This window comes from Capsicum annuum, chromosome 11 (genome assembly GCF_002878395.1).
Source record: "Capsicum annuum cultivar UCD-10X-F1 chromosome 11, UCD10Xv1.1, whole genome shotgun sequence".
Classification (NCBI taxonomy): Eukaryota; Viridiplantae; Streptophyta; class Magnoliopsida; order Solanales; family Solanaceae; genus Capsicum; species Capsicum annuum.
The window spans coordinates 232,915,022-232,932,663 of record NC_061121.1 but is presented as its reverse complement, the minus strand read 5'-3'; the positions used below and the strand labels follow the sequence as shown (position 1 = coordinate 232,932,663).

At 35.5% G+C, this 17,642-nt stretch overlaps 1 protein-coding gene across 1 annotated transcript; it reads left to right on the top strand.

The window, feature by feature from the left end:
* Nucleotides 1-2,240: 2,240 nt before the first annotated feature.
* On the top strand, nucleotides 2,241-17,260 carry LOC107847601 (zinc finger CCCH domain-containing protein 24). The gene is made up of 14 exons (XM_016691963.2): nucleotides 2,241-3,000; nucleotides 7,425-7,517; nucleotides 7,606-7,920; nucleotides 8,031-8,103; nucleotides 10,717-10,849; nucleotides 10,936-11,089; nucleotides 11,265-11,348; nucleotides 11,751-11,873; nucleotides 12,255-12,407; nucleotides 12,504-12,638; nucleotides 13,572-13,667; nucleotides 15,552-15,974; nucleotides 16,538-16,581; nucleotides 16,695-17,260. Exons 1-14 carry the CDS (start codon nucleotides 2,362-2,364, stop codon nucleotides 16,942-16,944), a joined length of 2,715 nt encoding a protein of 904 aa, XP_016547449.1. The 5' UTR covers nucleotides 2,241-2,361; the 3' UTR covers nucleotides 16,945-17,260.
* Nucleotides 17,261-17,642: the final 382 nt, after the last annotated feature.

Below are 17,642 nucleotides of genomic sequence, written 5' to 3'. Positions count from 1 at the left end.
AGTTATATAATAGAAGGAAAACGTATAAATTAAACCAAAATGACTCACAATTTTTGTGAGTTATGTACATAACTCACTTTTTTTGTGAGTTATGTTAAAATAAAAGTGGATAACTCACAATTTTTGTTAGTTATGTTAAAATAAAACGGATAGTACACAATTTTTGTTAGTTATGTTAAAATAAAACGGATAGTTCACAATTTTTTTGAGTTATGTTAAAATAAATAAAATGTATAACTCACAAAAATTGTGAGTTTTGTACAAAAAAATAGATAACTCACAATTTTTGTAAGTTATATACTTTCCGAAAACAGTTCACGGCATTAGTTGGCTTTCGTTAAATTTTTTTTGCATAACTCACTTTTTTTTGTGAGTTAAGCCTATTTTGGTGTTTTTTTTTTTAAAAATATATGACATATTTTGGTAACTTTTTTAGTTTGGTGGCATACTTTGGTTCTCAACCCCTCGTATTACCACCTCTACCACCACTTCAACCGCTACAATCTATCTCTACTAACAACCATCTCCACTATGATGGCTAACAACGTCTCAAACTACCACTAACACATCGTCAAACACCATGCATTTATTTTTCAGCCATCAAAATCAACACCTCTAATAACTAACATCAACCAACTTCACATCACAACCACCTCAACTCCATCAATCGCCACCGTCATAACACTTACTATAATACCAATCATCTCTACCGTCACAATTATCACCACCAACATTACTAGTCACTAACATCAATCATTACCACCATCCCCACTAGTACTAGAGGTGTGCATCGTCCAGTTCAGTTCGATTTTATATATTATCGGTTCGGTTCGATTTTATACATTATTGGTTCTTAAATATGCTAAACCAATAACCAAATCAATAAGATATTTTTTATCGATTTTTAGTCCTTAACGGTTCAATTTTCGGTTTAACCGATAAGAAAATACTCATAAAATAAAAATAGTAGTAACTAACATGAAAAAAAAATCGAATCTTTGTTGCAACCCAAAATCCTACATAATGTTTTTAATTTATAAGAATCTTCAAGTTTGAATTAAATGTTGCTAGGAGAAATTAAGAGTTTGTATAATTGAAATAATAGGTTTGTTAATTGGTAGAAATTAAAGAGAAATTAAGAGAAATATATAATAAATCATATATATATATGTATATTCTTATTGGGTTATCGATTTACCCAATAACCCAATAAAAAAAAATCGAATCGAACCAATAACCCAATAATTTTTTTTATAAAACCATTAACAAACCACTAACTCAATAACCCAATAATAATAAACCAATAACATTTTAATCGATTCAGTTTATTGGTCGGTTCGGTTTTTGCACACCCCTAACTAGTACAAACCATTTTCACCATCACTAACAGATACAATTTTTTTCCAATCAAATAATAATTTTATTGTATTAAATTAAAGATTATTTTAATATATAATTAGTCTTTTAATTGAATTATATTTTTTATTATAAATACAAATAAATAAATTTTGTACATTCAGATGCTGAAAAACAAAGTCTTAATTATTCAGTTTTCAGATATAGAGGCAATATCTTAATCATTCAATGTCTATTCAGATTTAGACGTCTTAATAAAAATAAATGTAACCTTAGTTTCGTAACTTTTTTCCCTTCAATTTTCCGTTACTATTTGAAATTATAAGCATTTCACTTTTTTAACTTTTTTAAAACTTTTTTCCCTTGTTGAAGCTAATAACTCTCTATTTTAACTTTTTTCTTTTTAAATTACTAAAATATTTGATTTAGTTGAAACAGATACATTACATTTTTTTAAATACATCACTTAATTTTATATAAATACACTACTTAATATTACATAAATATATCACATTCTTTCAAATACATTACTTAATTTTACACGAATATATCACATTCTATCGAATAAATTAATTATTTTTTTATATAAATATATGTAGCTGTTTGGCCATAGAAATTTTTTCCTTTTTTTCGAAAAATTATTTTATTTAAGTGAAAAAAGTGAAAACACGTTGCGTTTGATCATGAATTTCAACTCCAATTTCAGAAAATTATTTTTAAAAGTGAAAACAAGTTAAACGTGTTTTCACTTTTTTGACTCATACTTCTCTCACAAAATTTCAAAAACAACATTAATTTTTATAATGGCCAACTCCAACTCCAACACCAACTGCGGCAAAAAATAATTTTACTATATATATATTTTTTTAATATAAAACTGAACTAAGTAGGGTGGGGTTAGTTATTTGTCACACGTACTATTCCCAGTTTCCCACGAACATCATCATCATCATACATACATAAAACTCCTTAAACCGCTCCCGCCGTCAATTCGTAAAACCCTCAATGTCGACGGAAACTGTAAACCCTAAATTCAACGGCAACGATTCACCGGAGAAGCTCAGTTCTGAATTCAACGGCAAGGATTCATCGGAGAAGCTCAATGATGAATTCAACGGCAATGATTCATCGGAATCTCCGAAACCTCAATTGAACGTCCAGGATTCATCGGAGCAGCTCAATGCTAAATTGAACAGCGAGGATATATCGGAGAAGCTCAATGCTGAATCGAACGAGCAGGATTCATCGGAGAAGAAGGTGAATTTACCGGAAAAGCGAAAGAGAGAAGAGACAGAGACACATACAAACCCATTATGGAAGACGGCGCTTTGTTCATACTTCAGAAGAAATGAAGGTTCATGTAGCCACGGTGAATCCTGTCGTTACGCACACGGTGAATCGGAGCTTAGAATCCGACCCGATAATACATGGGACCCGACTTCTCAACGGGCGAAGAAGATAGCTAGAATTGAATTTGAGGAGGAGGAGGATGAAGAACAAGTGAAGTGTAATGACGTCATGATGCCTGATGCATTGGATGATGATGATGGCCAGCGTTCGTCGAGCTCCGGGTTGTCTAAGTGCCTTGTGAATCTTCCCATGAAGTGGAATTCAGATAATTTAAGGTGTTTCCTTAAAGAACATGTAAGGTTTTTGATCAATGAAATGTTTGCTTATATTAAATATACATTTCCAATTCGTTTTGGTGTTCATTTTATGTAACATTTTTTATCATGGAGGATATGGAAGTTGAGTTTTAGGGCAGAAGGATAATAGGTAGTCAAGCGTTGTTTAGTTTTCTTATCACTATTACTCTCATGCTAGAAGGTTAGTAGATAGTCGAGCGTTGTTTAGTTTCCTTATTAGTAGTATTATTATACTAGAAGGATAGCAGGTAGTTGAGTGTTGTTTAGTTTTCTTATCAGTATTACTCTTATACTAGAAGGATAGTAGGTAGTCGAGCGTTGTTTAGTTTTCTTATCAGTAGTATTATCATACATTGAGCGTTGTATCAGTATTACTCTTATACTAGAAGGATAGTAGGTAGTCGAGCATTGTTTAGTTTTCTTATCAGTATTATTGGCATACTAGAAGGATAATAGGTAGTTGAGTGTCGATGAGTTTCCTTATCAATACTACTGTTATACTAGAAGGTTAGTAGGTAGTCGAGCATTGTTTAGTTTCTTATCATACTAAGAGGTTAGTAGGTAGTGAAGCGTTGTTTAGTTTTCTTATTAGTATTACTTTCATACTAGAAGGTTAGTAGATAGTCGAACATTGTTCAGTTTTCTTATAAGTATTACTCTTATACTATAAGGTTAGTAGGTAGTTGAGTGTCGTTTAGTTTCCTTATTAGTATTACTGCCATGCTAGAAGGTTAGTAGGTAGTCAAGCATTGTTTAGTTTCTTATCATACTAAGAGGTTAGTAGGTAATGAAGCTTTGTTTAGTTTCCTTATCAACATTACTATTATACTAGAAGGTTAATAGGCAGTCGAGCGTTGTTTAGTTTCCTTATCAGTATTACTCTTATACTAGAAGGATAGTAGTTGGTCAAATGTTGTTTAGTTTCCTCATTACTACTCCCTCCGTTCCACAATAAGTTAATTGTTGGATTTTGGCACATATGTTAAGAAGAAAAACCAAAGACATAAATTTATCATGTTTTTTTATTTTTACCCTCTTCAAAAAGCAAAGACACATCATGAATCACTCCCAATGCACATTTAATGAAGGGTAAATTTGGAAAAAATTTCCAACATTTACCTTGAATTGTGAACCATTCACTTATTTTGAAACACTAAAATTGCTCCAACAATTCACTTATTGTGAAACGGAGGGAGTATTACTTAGCAGGCAGTTGAGTGTTGTTTAGTTTCCTTTTTAATATTGCCCTCATACTAGAAGTTTAGTAGGTAATCGAGCATTGTCTAGTTTCTTATGAGTATTACTCTTATACTAGAAGGTTAGTTGGAAGATGAGTGTTGTTTAGTTTCCTTGTCAGGATTACTTCGTAGTTAGTTGAGCGTTGTTTAATTTTCTTATTAGTATTAATCTTATTTGATACTACATGTTGTTCCTTTGTTTCGACTATCATATTACTTCCTCTATTTCAATTTTTGTGTCTGGTTTTGACTTGGCACAAAGTTTAACAAAATAAAGGACATTTTTGCATTTTGTGGTTTTAAATTAAAGATATGTGGAGTGTATCAAAATGTCCTTTAATCGTGTGGTCTTAATCATGTCATGTGGAAAGTTGAAATTATAGCGTTGCCAGTAAAGGAAAGATGCATCCTTTTTGAAAAGCACTATAAAGGAAAGTAGGACAAACAAATTGAAACAGAGGGAGTATTTGTTGTTGCTTCTGTTCTCTTGTACATTATTGTTAGTATGACTTCTTTATTACCTGCTTTACATACTTGATTTGATATGCGTTACTTGAGCTGAGGGTCTATGATAAACAACCTCTTTACCTTCACAAGGTAAGAGTAAGATATGCATACACTCTATCCTTCCTAGGTTCCACTAGTGAGATTACATTGGATATGTTGTTGTTTTATCATCGTGTATGTTTTAGTTCTCAGTAATTACGACGTGGAAGCTAATTTCACAATTGTATATGAACTTTGTCAACTCTAGTTTGTTTTTGTGAATTAGACATCTATGGATGCCAATGCATTTTTTTTTTGTGGTGAATAAGGTTAAGGTGTTCATCAGCAAGAAGATCAGCTGTTGGAAACTAATAGTAGTGTGAATGCGCAATGCCAAAAGTGCAACTTCAACAATTTGGTCTCTTTCTGACCAAAGGAGCGTTTTTGATTTGCTGCAAAGTGCAAACCTTTCTCCTCTAAGAATACTCTGGTCGAATGAACTTTCAACAATTCCATATTTCTTCCCGATCAAAGAAGATTATGGATCAATTTGCAACTTCCCATGGCCTTTCCTTCTCATTGTATGGTTTGTTACCTGAAGGGAAGTCTTGGTGTAACCGGTAGAGTTGCTACCATGTGAGCAGGAAGTCATGGGTTCAATGTAGGGTGAGCGTGTGTACAATAGACTATTGTGATATGACCTTTCCCAGGCCCTGTGCTTAGTTGGAGCTTTAGCGCACTAGGTTGTCCTTTTCTGGTATGGTTATTATAAAGTTGTATTGTACTGAAAATCAAGAGAAGTACCTATTATGATGTATGTGAGGAACTGGAAACTAAGTGAACTGATCCACAGGTAGGTTTAGAACATTCAGTATCTTGAAAGAGCTGGTAGATTGGAGGGGGGTGGGATCTCTAGGTGCTTTTACCATGTTTTTCTGTTAAAGGTTGATAATGTAAGAATTATTATTATTATTTTTGATAACCTTGGTTTTGGGGCTAGCTTGCATGCACCTCGACTAATTCCACGAGTTAGCTTATGCCTTCCACCAACACATGTTCCTAGTAACTTGGCAAAACCCATACGCAGCCCCCTTAAGTACGCGTCATTTTTCACTTAGGCACCTCAAGTGGACATTGTTCCATTTTGGCACCTCATGTAGCCATAAAGTGTGTCATTTTGACACCTTTTGCCGAGTTGGCCAGGTGCGTGTATTGCACCTCCATGAAGGCGCGTGAAAACCATTTTTTGGCTGATGTGGTGCCCAATTTGGCCCACCAACAATATATTAACTCATTTTCATTAATTTATACTTTTTTTTCTTATTTTTATCATTATTTTTGTCAATTTTAAGCTTATTTAATGGTGAAAATTATTGGAGAGATTTAAAAATTAGATACATATTTAGGAGTTTGTCTTGCCAAAAACAATATATTAACTCAACGCCCATTAATTTATACTTCTTTCACATTTTTATTCGTTATTTTTGTCAATCTTAATTTATTTAACGGTAAGAATTATTGAGAGAAATTTATATACGCATTTAAAGGTTCGTGAAAATTAAATAATAAGCACCTTTTTTTAAATCATTAAGGGCAAAATCGATGAAGAAAAATAAAAAATAAGCAACATCAACGAAGAAAAACTAAAAATAAAACAAAATCGATGAAGAAAAATTGAAAAATAAAGCTAAATCAGTGAAGAAAAATTGAACTTAAACAAAATCAATAAAAAAAATTAAAATCGAAGCATAAAAACCAAGAAAAATCAGTAAAGAAAAATTGAAAATCGAAGCAAAATTGATGAAAGAAATTTAAAAATAAAGCTAAATCCGAGAAGAAAAATTAAAATCAAACAAAATCAATTAAAAAAACTAAAAATTGAAGCAAAATAGATGAAGCAAATATTAGCAGGGTGCGTGGGGTGGGGGGTGAAGGGTGAGTGGGGTGTTTTAAGAAGAAGACTGGTGGGGTGGGGGTGGCGGGTGGGTGGGTGGACTGGTGGGGTGAGGTTGGCGGGGGGGGGGTGGGGTGTTTGAAGAAGAAGGTTGGTGGGAGGGTAGGTTAGGGGGAGTGGGTATTTTTAATTTAAATTAATTATTTATAAATTATTTGGGTATTTTTTATTTAAAATTAATTATTTATAAATTATTTGGACAAAAATGACACGTGTCGCATTTTATTCGTCACTTTCCACCTCAACGGAGAGTGTGTTTCACGCACTAAAATTATTTTGCTGATTCAGCAAAACATGTCAAAGTGACACACTTAAAGGCCGCTTGAGGTGCCAAAATGGAACAATGTTCACTTGAGGTGTCTAAGTGAAAAATGGTGCGTACTTAAGGGGGCTGCGTATGGGTTTTGCCTAGTAACTTTGTTCACCAAGGTTTGGACATATAGGATTCTTAATATAAATTGGTGATGAAGATTCTTAACATGGCAATGCTCAAATTCTTTTTTGCCTTATAGAAGGATTTGATTTTGTAGACTACTAGTAGTAATGCTGTTAGCATCTGTTGAAGTATGGACGTTTTCTCTATGGTTGGACTAGTCTGCCCTCCTGGAAATCATGATTTTTTGCTTCCGAGAGAACATAATACGCATTCTTTACTTTTTTTTTTAATGTATTCTTATACTGTTCTCGATAGAGTCTTTTATAACACTATGAGATGTTAGTTGGAATTGACTCCTTAAATCTCAGGGTGTTACTTATAAATCAGCAAAAAAGAAGAAAGGCATGTCGGTAGGATTTGTTACTCTTGAAAATGCTGAACAAGTGGAGACTGCTGTGAAGGTACTCCGTTGTCATCTAAATTTGACTAGAGTGACGTGCGTTTCTGCTATTATCAGAAACTTTATTTGTCAAACTTGAAACTCTGCAGGAGTTGGATGGACTGCCTTTTCGCAACAAGATTTTAAAGGTTGGAGATGTTGTTCCACGGGCATTTGAGAGAAAAGGTAATTCAGCAATGTCCTCATTTCCGACCAATCAACATGGTGAAAAGCAAACCCAAGCTGGAGATGGTTTGGATTTGACTAAAATATTAGATGAAACTGAGGCTGAGGATCAAACGGCCAATGATTCAGTTCTGATGGGTAGGTGTGTTCGGGATGTGGTGACTCCTCTTGCTAAAATGCCATATGCTGATCAACTGGAGCAGAAGAAGAGCTCTTTGACACGAACTCTCAAAACACTTGTTAGGATATCTTATCTCCTCTACTCCATATTGTTATAAAATCACTTACCATATTCCCAGGGATTGCGAAAATAAACTTTTGACCACTTTTTCATCTTCTATATGTGTAGACTCGAAATGCACGTAAAGCTTGCCCGGATGGTGTTCCACTTCCAGAATGGATTCTCAAAGCTAGGGACATAGGTATACTTTAATCATTTTTGAATTGCATCGACCACATTGTCGCTCTATGACTTTATCTTTATAATTAATAGACAACTAATTTGATCATGTTCCCTGAGATTTAAGGCGAATTAGGATGGATATTTGCAGAAAAAAATGTTATTGAAGTAGTATGCGAGCGGAGGTTTACAATGTTGTTTAACTTTTGATGGGCACAACAACAATAACATGCCCAGTGTAGTCCCATTGGGGTGTGGGATGGGTAGAGCGTACGTAGATTTTATCCCTACCTCAAAGGTAGAGAGACTGTTCCGATAGACTGTCAGCTCTAAGAAAATCAAATCAAAGCAATCCAGAAAAAGAAATGATAGATGTGAAAGCATAACAAAGCATGCTGACCAGTAACTACAACAAACTAATACGACAATCAAGGTGCAAGCAACAATAAATAGTAATGAAAAACCTAAAGACAAGAAACTATAACAGTAATATTACGACTACTATTATGGAAGGATTAGCTAGACTACTATTATGAAGGGGAGCCTTGGAGTAACTTGTAAAGTTGTTGCCGTGTTACCAGGAGGTCACGGGTTCAACCCTTGGAAACAGTCTCTGGCAGAAATGCAAGGTAAGACTGCGTACGATACACCCTTGTGGTGGGGCCCTTCCCCGGACACCGCGCATAGCGATAGCTTTAGTGGACCGGGCTGCCCTTTTTAGCTAGACAACGCTCTGCTACCTGCTAACCTATTTCCCTAATTTGTGTTCTCCACAGCCTCTTATCTAAACCATGTCCTTGGTAAGCTGAAACCGCACCATATCATGTCTAATCACCTCTCCCCAATATTTCTTCGGCCTACCTCTACTTCTCTTGAAAGCATTCATCACCAATCTCTCACACCTCCGTACTGTGGTGTCCGTGCATCTCCTATCCATGTCTTATGAAAGTTAAAGTTTATACTCGAGAACTTTCCACTTTTAATAAGCTCTTCAGTATAAAGATGTATACTTTCTAATAAAGTAAAAAAAAAAAATATTTAAAGAAGATAATAGTGATATCCATTCACATTAACTTGAAAGTAAGTTATATGAAGTTCTTTTTAAGATTTAAAGTTATATCAAAATTTCAGAGAATTCATCATTTATGCATATATAATTTTAACATTAGTAAAGTTAGAATTTTTATTCCTGTACATGTATCTCTGGCAATAGATAGTTGCATCATTTATATTTTACGATTAAATGTATCGTTATTGTATATGAATGTATGGTATAAACAACATTTGCAATATGGAAAAAAAGAGAAGAAATCTAGGTTTAAATTAATTTATGTCTTCAATCGATTTATGATAACATTCTGAATTCCAATAATTTGTTAGATGTTGTTCAATTAAAGTAGCTCTCTTTCTTGATTCCTATTCAAATACCTATATAAAATGTGTGATTTAAGTTATAATAACACAGAGATTAAAAATATTATTTTATAAATTACTACTGTTTCATATAAATATAAGATGCATCTTACTTGAATATAGTATATGATAATATGATATTATAACACAATATCTTTATCTACACCCATAACCTATCATCATTACACATCAAGTTCAAATAATCTATTTTTAGAGGAGATTAATAAACTATAATTTCCAGCTTATCATTTCAGCTCCTTGTAGCAGTGTTTTGAAAATCGAGAGGTGGAAAAAAGCTACGAGGGCTTGGTTCACCGAAACGAGAATCGTGAAGCAATGTGCACGCCTTTTTCAATTAAAGTGCTATTTAGTACAAAACTTAATAAAGATAAATAGCCAAAAACTCAATAGATAACATGATCTTTCAATTCTTAAATTAATCTTTTACAATCCACTACAAAAGAAAACAAAACGGTGAAAACTGAAAATGGAGATAGCAAAAAAAGCATAAAAAAAACAGAGGGAAGAAAAAAAAAAGCGTATTCAGCCTAATGCAAATCAGATAAAACAGAGTATTTAGAACTAGACACGATCTTTGCAGTTGCGAAAAAAACCTAGCAGCAGAGAAACAGAGAGACGACGAAGAAGAAGAAGAAGAAAGAAAAAGATGAAGAAGAGAAAAACTTACCTTGATTGAAGTCGCACAAGTTTTTGAAGTCGAAGAAGAAAATGTTTTTGAAAGAAGTCAAGCAGTAGCACAACTCTGTTAATCAGATTTTTATTTAATTTTTTTTAAAAGCCTAGTAGCATAAAAGTGAGCTTTATATCATTTTTACGTAAGCGACGTTTCTCGCTGCCGGGCGAGAAGCGTGTACGTTTTCATCACTGTTTCGCCTGAAGGCATTAGAGCGACAGCTTCTCTCTTTAAGCGACAAAGCGAGCACTATTCACAACACTGCTTTGTAATATATTAGGCTAACTAATCTCGAAAGAAAGAAGATAATCTTATTACTTTGGTAACAGAAGGCAAAGCCAGAAATCACAATAAGACTTTTTGTCCTACTTTGTTCGCAACTCAAAACACATCGTTTAATAATGTACATGAATTTATAAAATTGTATACTCGTTGACATGTGTTACATGCGCGTGCCCAAAAACTAGTAGTAGCATTTGATAAAGAAAAAGATGATATAACCTTTAGCTCAATCATTTGTTTGAGCAGGTGGTCTTCCATGCAACCTAGAGGGCATAACTGAATCACCACTTGTCAATGGATATCGAAACAAGTGTGAGTTTTCTGTGGGATACTCTGTACTAGGAAAGCCAACTGTTGGATTTCTGCCTGGAAATTTCAGGTAGATAAAGGCGACTGCAGTTTTCCAAGATCTAGTTGTTTCTTTTCTTGTTGTAGTTCATTTAGCAGAAATTATTCTTGTACCAGGGAGGGGGTGACAGCTGTTGAGGAACCTGTGGACTGCCCAAATGTTTCTGAAATTGCCTGTAAATATGCTGCTGTCTTTCAAGAATTTTTACAACAGTCAACCCTACCTATTTGGAACAGATTGAATAATACTGGATTCTGGCGTCAACTAACTGTAGGTCCAACTGCTTATATGACCAAATAGTTTGTTCAGCCTCTCCTATCATGCAGAGATGATTCAATGTGCATTGTTGGTGAGGCTGGACAGATTATTTTTCTTTCTTTTATTGGTGTGGGGTAGTGATGCTTGGCCAAATGACTGGTTTTTTTTTTGGTATATATACATCCAGGTTCGAGAAGGTCGCATGCCTGGTGAAAATGTAGAGGTTGAAAATCCCAGCGCAAATATTTCGGAGGTTATGCTCATTGTTCAGGTTTATGTCTGGTTAACTTAGCCCTCGTTCTGTTCCTACATATATAGCATTTTCACTTGGGTACCATGGATCAACAGTAAAGTTGTCTCCATGTGACCTATAGGTCAGTGGTTCGATCCGTGGAATCAACCACTGATGCTTGCGTCAGGGTACGCTGCCTACATCACACCCTGTTGGGGGTGCGGCCGTTCCCCAGACCCTTTGTACATGAAGAGACTCTTCGTGCAGTGGGTTGCCCTTTTTTATATCTACTGTTTTCAGTAAAAGAGCAGCTAGCTAGCTGGGTGAACGAAATTTGTATTAGTGATGCTCTCTGATTAAGTGATGAAGCAGTTTTACTTTTTGCTCCGGACTTGCTCCTTGCCTCTTTTTTCATTTTTTTTTTACTCTTTGATTGCATAGGTTTCCACTCTGGATTTTGACGATTCATTAGTTAATGATGAACTACAAGGTTTGGCCAAAGCGTTTGCTGTGGGAGCTTCTAGTGCATCACCAACATTACCTCTTACTGCCCTGGTAGTTCAGGTGGTTGTCATGCAATTTTCTTTGTTATTGTACAACCCATCATACTTCCAATTTTGGTAGGCATATCTCAATCTATGATGACAGTGGGGTTGAAGCCTAGGGTTAATTCTAAAACTTTGGCACTTAGTGCCCACTAATATATAACCAAAACAACTTGGTCGAAAACGGAATAAGTCATAGAGCTTGGGAGTTATAAAAGCTATCGTTCTTGTAATTTATTGTCTTTGTCTTAAATGTTTTATTAGACCTGTTTCTTTGCTTCACACTATTGTTCTTGTTTCTGACATTTTCAAGATGCTAGCCTTTTCATAATAGTGAGTTATGTACATGATCTGCTAGTGGAGCCTTTAACCAACCTTGATGCTGTTACTTCTAATGTAGGATCACACTGGTATATCAAATGTAGCACCGGCAGATGCTCCGCTGCGCTGGCTTCCATTTCCCGGAGGGGAAGATAGTGCAGTTGCTGAAGCAAAAATTCACGATTTTGTAAATGGACTTAAGTTTTGTATTTCACCCACGGCCTTCTTTCAGGTGAGATCATTGCTTATTTCTCTCTCCCCTAAGCTGATTCTACTCTTTCCCCCACCCAAAGAAGCTGCTAGTCTTTAAGTTGTTTAATTGGCACAGGTGAACACCCTTGCTGCAGAGAAATTGTACTCCCTTGCAGGGGACTGGGCCAGCTTGGGTCCTGATACCTTGCTTTTTGACATTTGCTGTGGAACTGGAACAATTGGTCTTACTCTGGCAAACCGGGTTGGTATGGTAATGTTCACCACTCCATTAAATCCTAAATTTTCTTTTTGAATTTTTTTTGCGTTTTGATGTCACATAATTAACTATATCTAGTTTTACCTGTTTTTGAGAAGAGCCTTACTTTTATTTGTAATGTTGTTCGTTGGTTATAACTGGCCAACTTTTCCTTTTTGCTGGAGTTACTAGATAGTATATACTGATAAAAAAAAAGTGTCCTACTTTGATTACACCCAGGAATTAATGAGCAATTCCAAGTTAATTATTATGTTTAGTTAGGCAAATAAGTATTTCAAATTCATTTACTGTCCTCAATTGAATTGTTGTAGTTTGACTATGCATATACTAGTCTATCGGCATGTGCATTGCACGTGTATGTCCAGTATTGTAGTTAAAAATATCAGTAGTATTAAAATAAAGCTTTAATTAGATAGTATTATAGTAATACATGAAAAAATAAAGTACACGTTTCTATGAATGATCAATGTGGATATCACATCGTGACTTAATTGTTGATGTCAAAAGGATTGGATATCATCTAAACCTACGAAAATGAACAATCAGAATTTAAATATGGGGAGAAAGAGATATTTCTTTTGATAATGTTTTTCTTACATTTGTTTGCATTCATTTGGGGCATCCAGTAAAATTGGAGTGATTTATTTGTTTAATTGTTGGAGGGAGGAAAATTCCAGTTTAAGAAAGTGGTCAAGCATTTGGATAGACTAAGAAGTACAAGAGAACTTTTGACGGGATCATAAGATAATAGATAATCTACAATGCTTCCTCGTTTGCTGTTACTGGCTTAGTATTTCAATTCTTATCTAAGAGAAGTGCGTATTACTAACATCTTGTAACAAGGTGAACTAAAATCTATATGCAATTTGAATATGTTTGGATGTTTTAAGATGATAAGAAGCTTCTTCTAACCATCAATTTCTTCAGGTTGTTGGCATTGAAATGAATGCTTCTGCTGTTTCTGATGCTCAAAGAAATGCTGAAATCAATGGGATAAAGAACTGTAGATTTATTTGTGGAAAGGTTAGATTGGATTACCATCTTTGCTGGTTTCTCACTATTTTCCACCCTTCCCTTATCTAATGTCGCTCTGCCCACTGGCTTGTCATACCTGGTTAAAACTAGTCACTACCAATGTATTTCATTCACATTTTATTTACTTCCGTGCTGTCATTGCCATGAAAATACGCTGTGATGATTTACCTTTGGGAGAACACATAATGACCCCCTTAAACTAGTCTATGGTTTTTAAAAAGAAAAACTTTGTGGGGGTCCTCGTATGACTAAGGATTCGGAAATTTTTCTTCCCTTAGGCGAAGTAAATTAACCTATGGTTAAGATAAACCTGAGTTTAATCTGGATTTTCCAATGATGCCCCTATAGGTCTTCTGGGATTTCACTGGGATTATTGTTGTTGTTGTTGTTGTTGTTGCCCCTGTAATTGTTAGAGTAGTATTAATGCCCCCTTTTTAGCCCATGTGGCATTTGCGGTGTTCCACACAACCGTTGAAGCGCGTGACAATCCCCAATTTGGTTTAATTTAGCGATTCTTTCATAGTTCTTTTTGCACCTCCTTTTCTTTTCCTTTTCCTTTTTCTCTTTTTGACTGTCGTGGTGCCTGGCTATGTTGCGTGCACCTCAAATTCCACGGGATACTTGTCACCTCCTGCAACAAATACCACGTAACTTTGTCGTGGACAGATAAGAAATTTTTCTTTTTTCTCTTCTTTCACGGACCATCTTCTCCACCTATGCCACCCCTCCATTGCACCAGCAATACCCCATACCTGAAATCGCACCAATCCTACTCCTCCTAATTCCTCCTCCTTCTACTGTTAGTAGGGGAAAAAAAGTAACTGAAGGGGGGAGGGGCGGGGTAGGGGTGGTGAACAAGAAGAAATATACATTAAAAAGAAAATAAAAAAAGTTCTTTGGTATGTGGAAGCATGTGCCAGAAATCTGGTTGTTTCGTCTCAGGGTGGTATGGGTTCATTATGAGCAGGTCCCGGGCAAAGTTTAAGTATCCTTTTGGAAATGATGGACAAGTTTGGGGGAGATCTTATGTTTCTCCCATTTATGTTTAGTAATTCATACAGCTTTTTAAGATCAGGTTGACTAAGTGATGTGGTTGCTAAATTTAAAATACCACTTGGAGTTGGAGACGTTTATGGCGAGGATAGTGTCACAGAAGATCAGTCCATCAGCCCTTGGACTATTTCACTATCATTTTCTTTTAGTAGTATCTCTGTGCATTTTGTGTCCAAATTATAGTTCTAGCTTTTATGTTGGGTCTTCAAGCATGTTGTCCTTAATAACCAACTCCTACATTCCATTTTTTAGCCAATTTGATTAGACCTGATGCTTGGAGAAATTATACTGTTCACAGCAGATGTAGTCGTGCCCTTAAGACCAGAGGATTTCTACTGCTTTTAAGGCAAATGCAGAGGTTTGTTGTTTCAAAATGGGAGCTGTCTTAAAACAATAGTATGAGCCACCTTTAGCTTCTTGCTGACCTAACAATCTGGTAGATGATGTTGCTAACCAAGCAGGAGATTCTAACAATTTAAAGTTTGCATACTGCTTTTAACTTCATTAAATATTTATAGGACTTATTTTGTTGAGGAAAAAGATATATCAGGCATTTTAAGTTGAAGAACTAAGTGTAAAAGCCTGATGGATCTGTCTATAACACATTCTGAAGTATATCTGAATATGGGTTGGAGAGCTAGCTTACTTTTGAGAATAACCTGTATGTAGTGAGCTTTGTTCGGGAGTTCTAGCTTAGAATTCTTTGGAAACAATGACCGTGCCTATCTTCCCTTCCCTCTTTCTGTAGCTTAACTTATCTTTCGTAGCTGAAACCGTTCTACACATTTTAATTCCAGAATTTGCATTATGAGATTGCAGGCAGAGGATGTCATAGGATCTGTACTGAAAGAGTATCTTGTTTCACCTCCGAAAGTAGATGGACTTCGGGATATTAAAGAAAAGAATAACCAAGAAAATACTATTTCCACAGGGAAGACTGATTGTATAGTTAATGCATCGGAAGCAGATGAGGAATCAGGTATTGGGTCTGAAAATGGTAAAGGCATGTGCATTGATCCAGATTCTGCACCTATTGTGAATATGGATTCTACGGATAACACTCTGGAACCTGAGGGGAAAGCAGGCAACAGAAAAAGCTTGTCAGAATCTTCATCAGATGGCATTATAGAATCAGAAACCCAACTTAAGAATTGTTCATCAGAGAATTTGACCACTCCAGTGCAACATTTCAAGAATGTTGTTGCAATTGTAGATCCTCCACGTGCTGGACTTCATCCCACTGTAAGTGATTTCTGTACTTTCATCACTTGTGCTGTACTGATCTCTAATGTCTAATTGCTCTGGTAGCCATATCGTAAGGCTGGATATGCAGCTTGCTTTGGGAAATCTTCCTTCTGGCCATTGAGAAGATATGCTTTTTATTTAGGACTCATTCTGTTAGACTAGTTTAATGTAATGTTATTCTAGACTTTTATTTTTCAGATAGCACCAGCAATATTTGATAACGTTTCTTGGCTTCTAGTTGCTATAACTGTCCTGCAATGGGGTGAACTTTGGAATTTAAATGCATGCACTCAGTTCTGCATGGGTGCCAGAATCTTGGTAATACGAGTAGGATTATGCCAGATGACGGGAAAATTAGTTCCTTATGATGCTGGCCACCAGTCTCTTAAGTTATATGCTTTTCCATCTCATATAATGGATGAAAATTTCATCTGACCTTTGATCTAATCTAAGTTTTATGCGACCCTTGGGGTAGATGCTACAATGTGTTTCCTACGTTTTTGAATGTTGGGGTTTGAAATGAGCTACTTTGTGCTAATTTTTGTTCTCTATGCTTGTAGGTTATCAAACTCTTAAGGACTAATTCACGTCTAAGGAGGCTTGTGTAAGCTCTGTTGATGCATCAACTTATCCCTTCTCCATTTTCTTATTCGCTGGTTGGACCTTTTCCAGCGTTATTTATTTTTCTTAACTTTTGTTTGCGTTTGCTATTTTCAGTTACATTTCCTGTAATCCTGAAACTTTGGTTGCAAATGCTATTGAGCTCTGCACACCTTCTCCAGATGAAACTGCGAAGGGGAATAATAGAAACAACAGGTTATGGAAGAGGATGAGCAGCGCTACTCTCGCACGACATAGGACCAAATCTATGCCCAATTCAGAGCCTTTTCAACCTGTCAAAGCCATGGCTGTTGATCTTTTCCCCCATACTCCTCACTGTGAACTGGTGATGCTTCTGGAGAGGTAAATTTATCTATTTCCGTTGAGAACAATCTTGAGTAGCCATGTTCATGAAATGAAACAAAAACGCCCTTTTAGATTTGTTACGAGCCTTCAACAAGCAATTATTAGATATCTGTTATCTATGTTGCTGCTAGCAGTTTTGAGGAAATTTTCTATTCTTGAGAGATTTCCATAGTATTGCTTTGTAATTGGCCCATCGTTACTACTGACTTACAATTTTACCTGATTTCCTATTCGAAAAGAACACCTCAAATGTAATGACACATTATGTTTATGACCTCTCATATAATTCCAGATGCTTTAACAGTTTCAAGTGATAAGTTTTGTTCATTCTCCTCCATTTCATAATCCAAATTAATCACAGATTCTTGTATTGTTTGCGTTTCTGGGTTGAATGAAGCCAATATTATTGCCTAGAACAGAGCGGAAACTTGATCTCTTGAATTGCAAAAGCAAATATTTATATTCTTACGATGCCGATTTTCAAACATCCTAGCTGTGATAGAAAAATAAGATCATCCAGGAATCTGGATATGATTGTTACTTGCGTATGCAAGTGGTGTTGGTTTTACCGCGCTTTGTGCTAAATGCGAGCGATTCCTTCCCATATGTTCCTTGATAGGAAAAACTATCTGGTATTTGTACTTGTGGTGGTAAGTAGTAGATATTCGATGGAATAGTTGAACCACACTACGTGCAAGT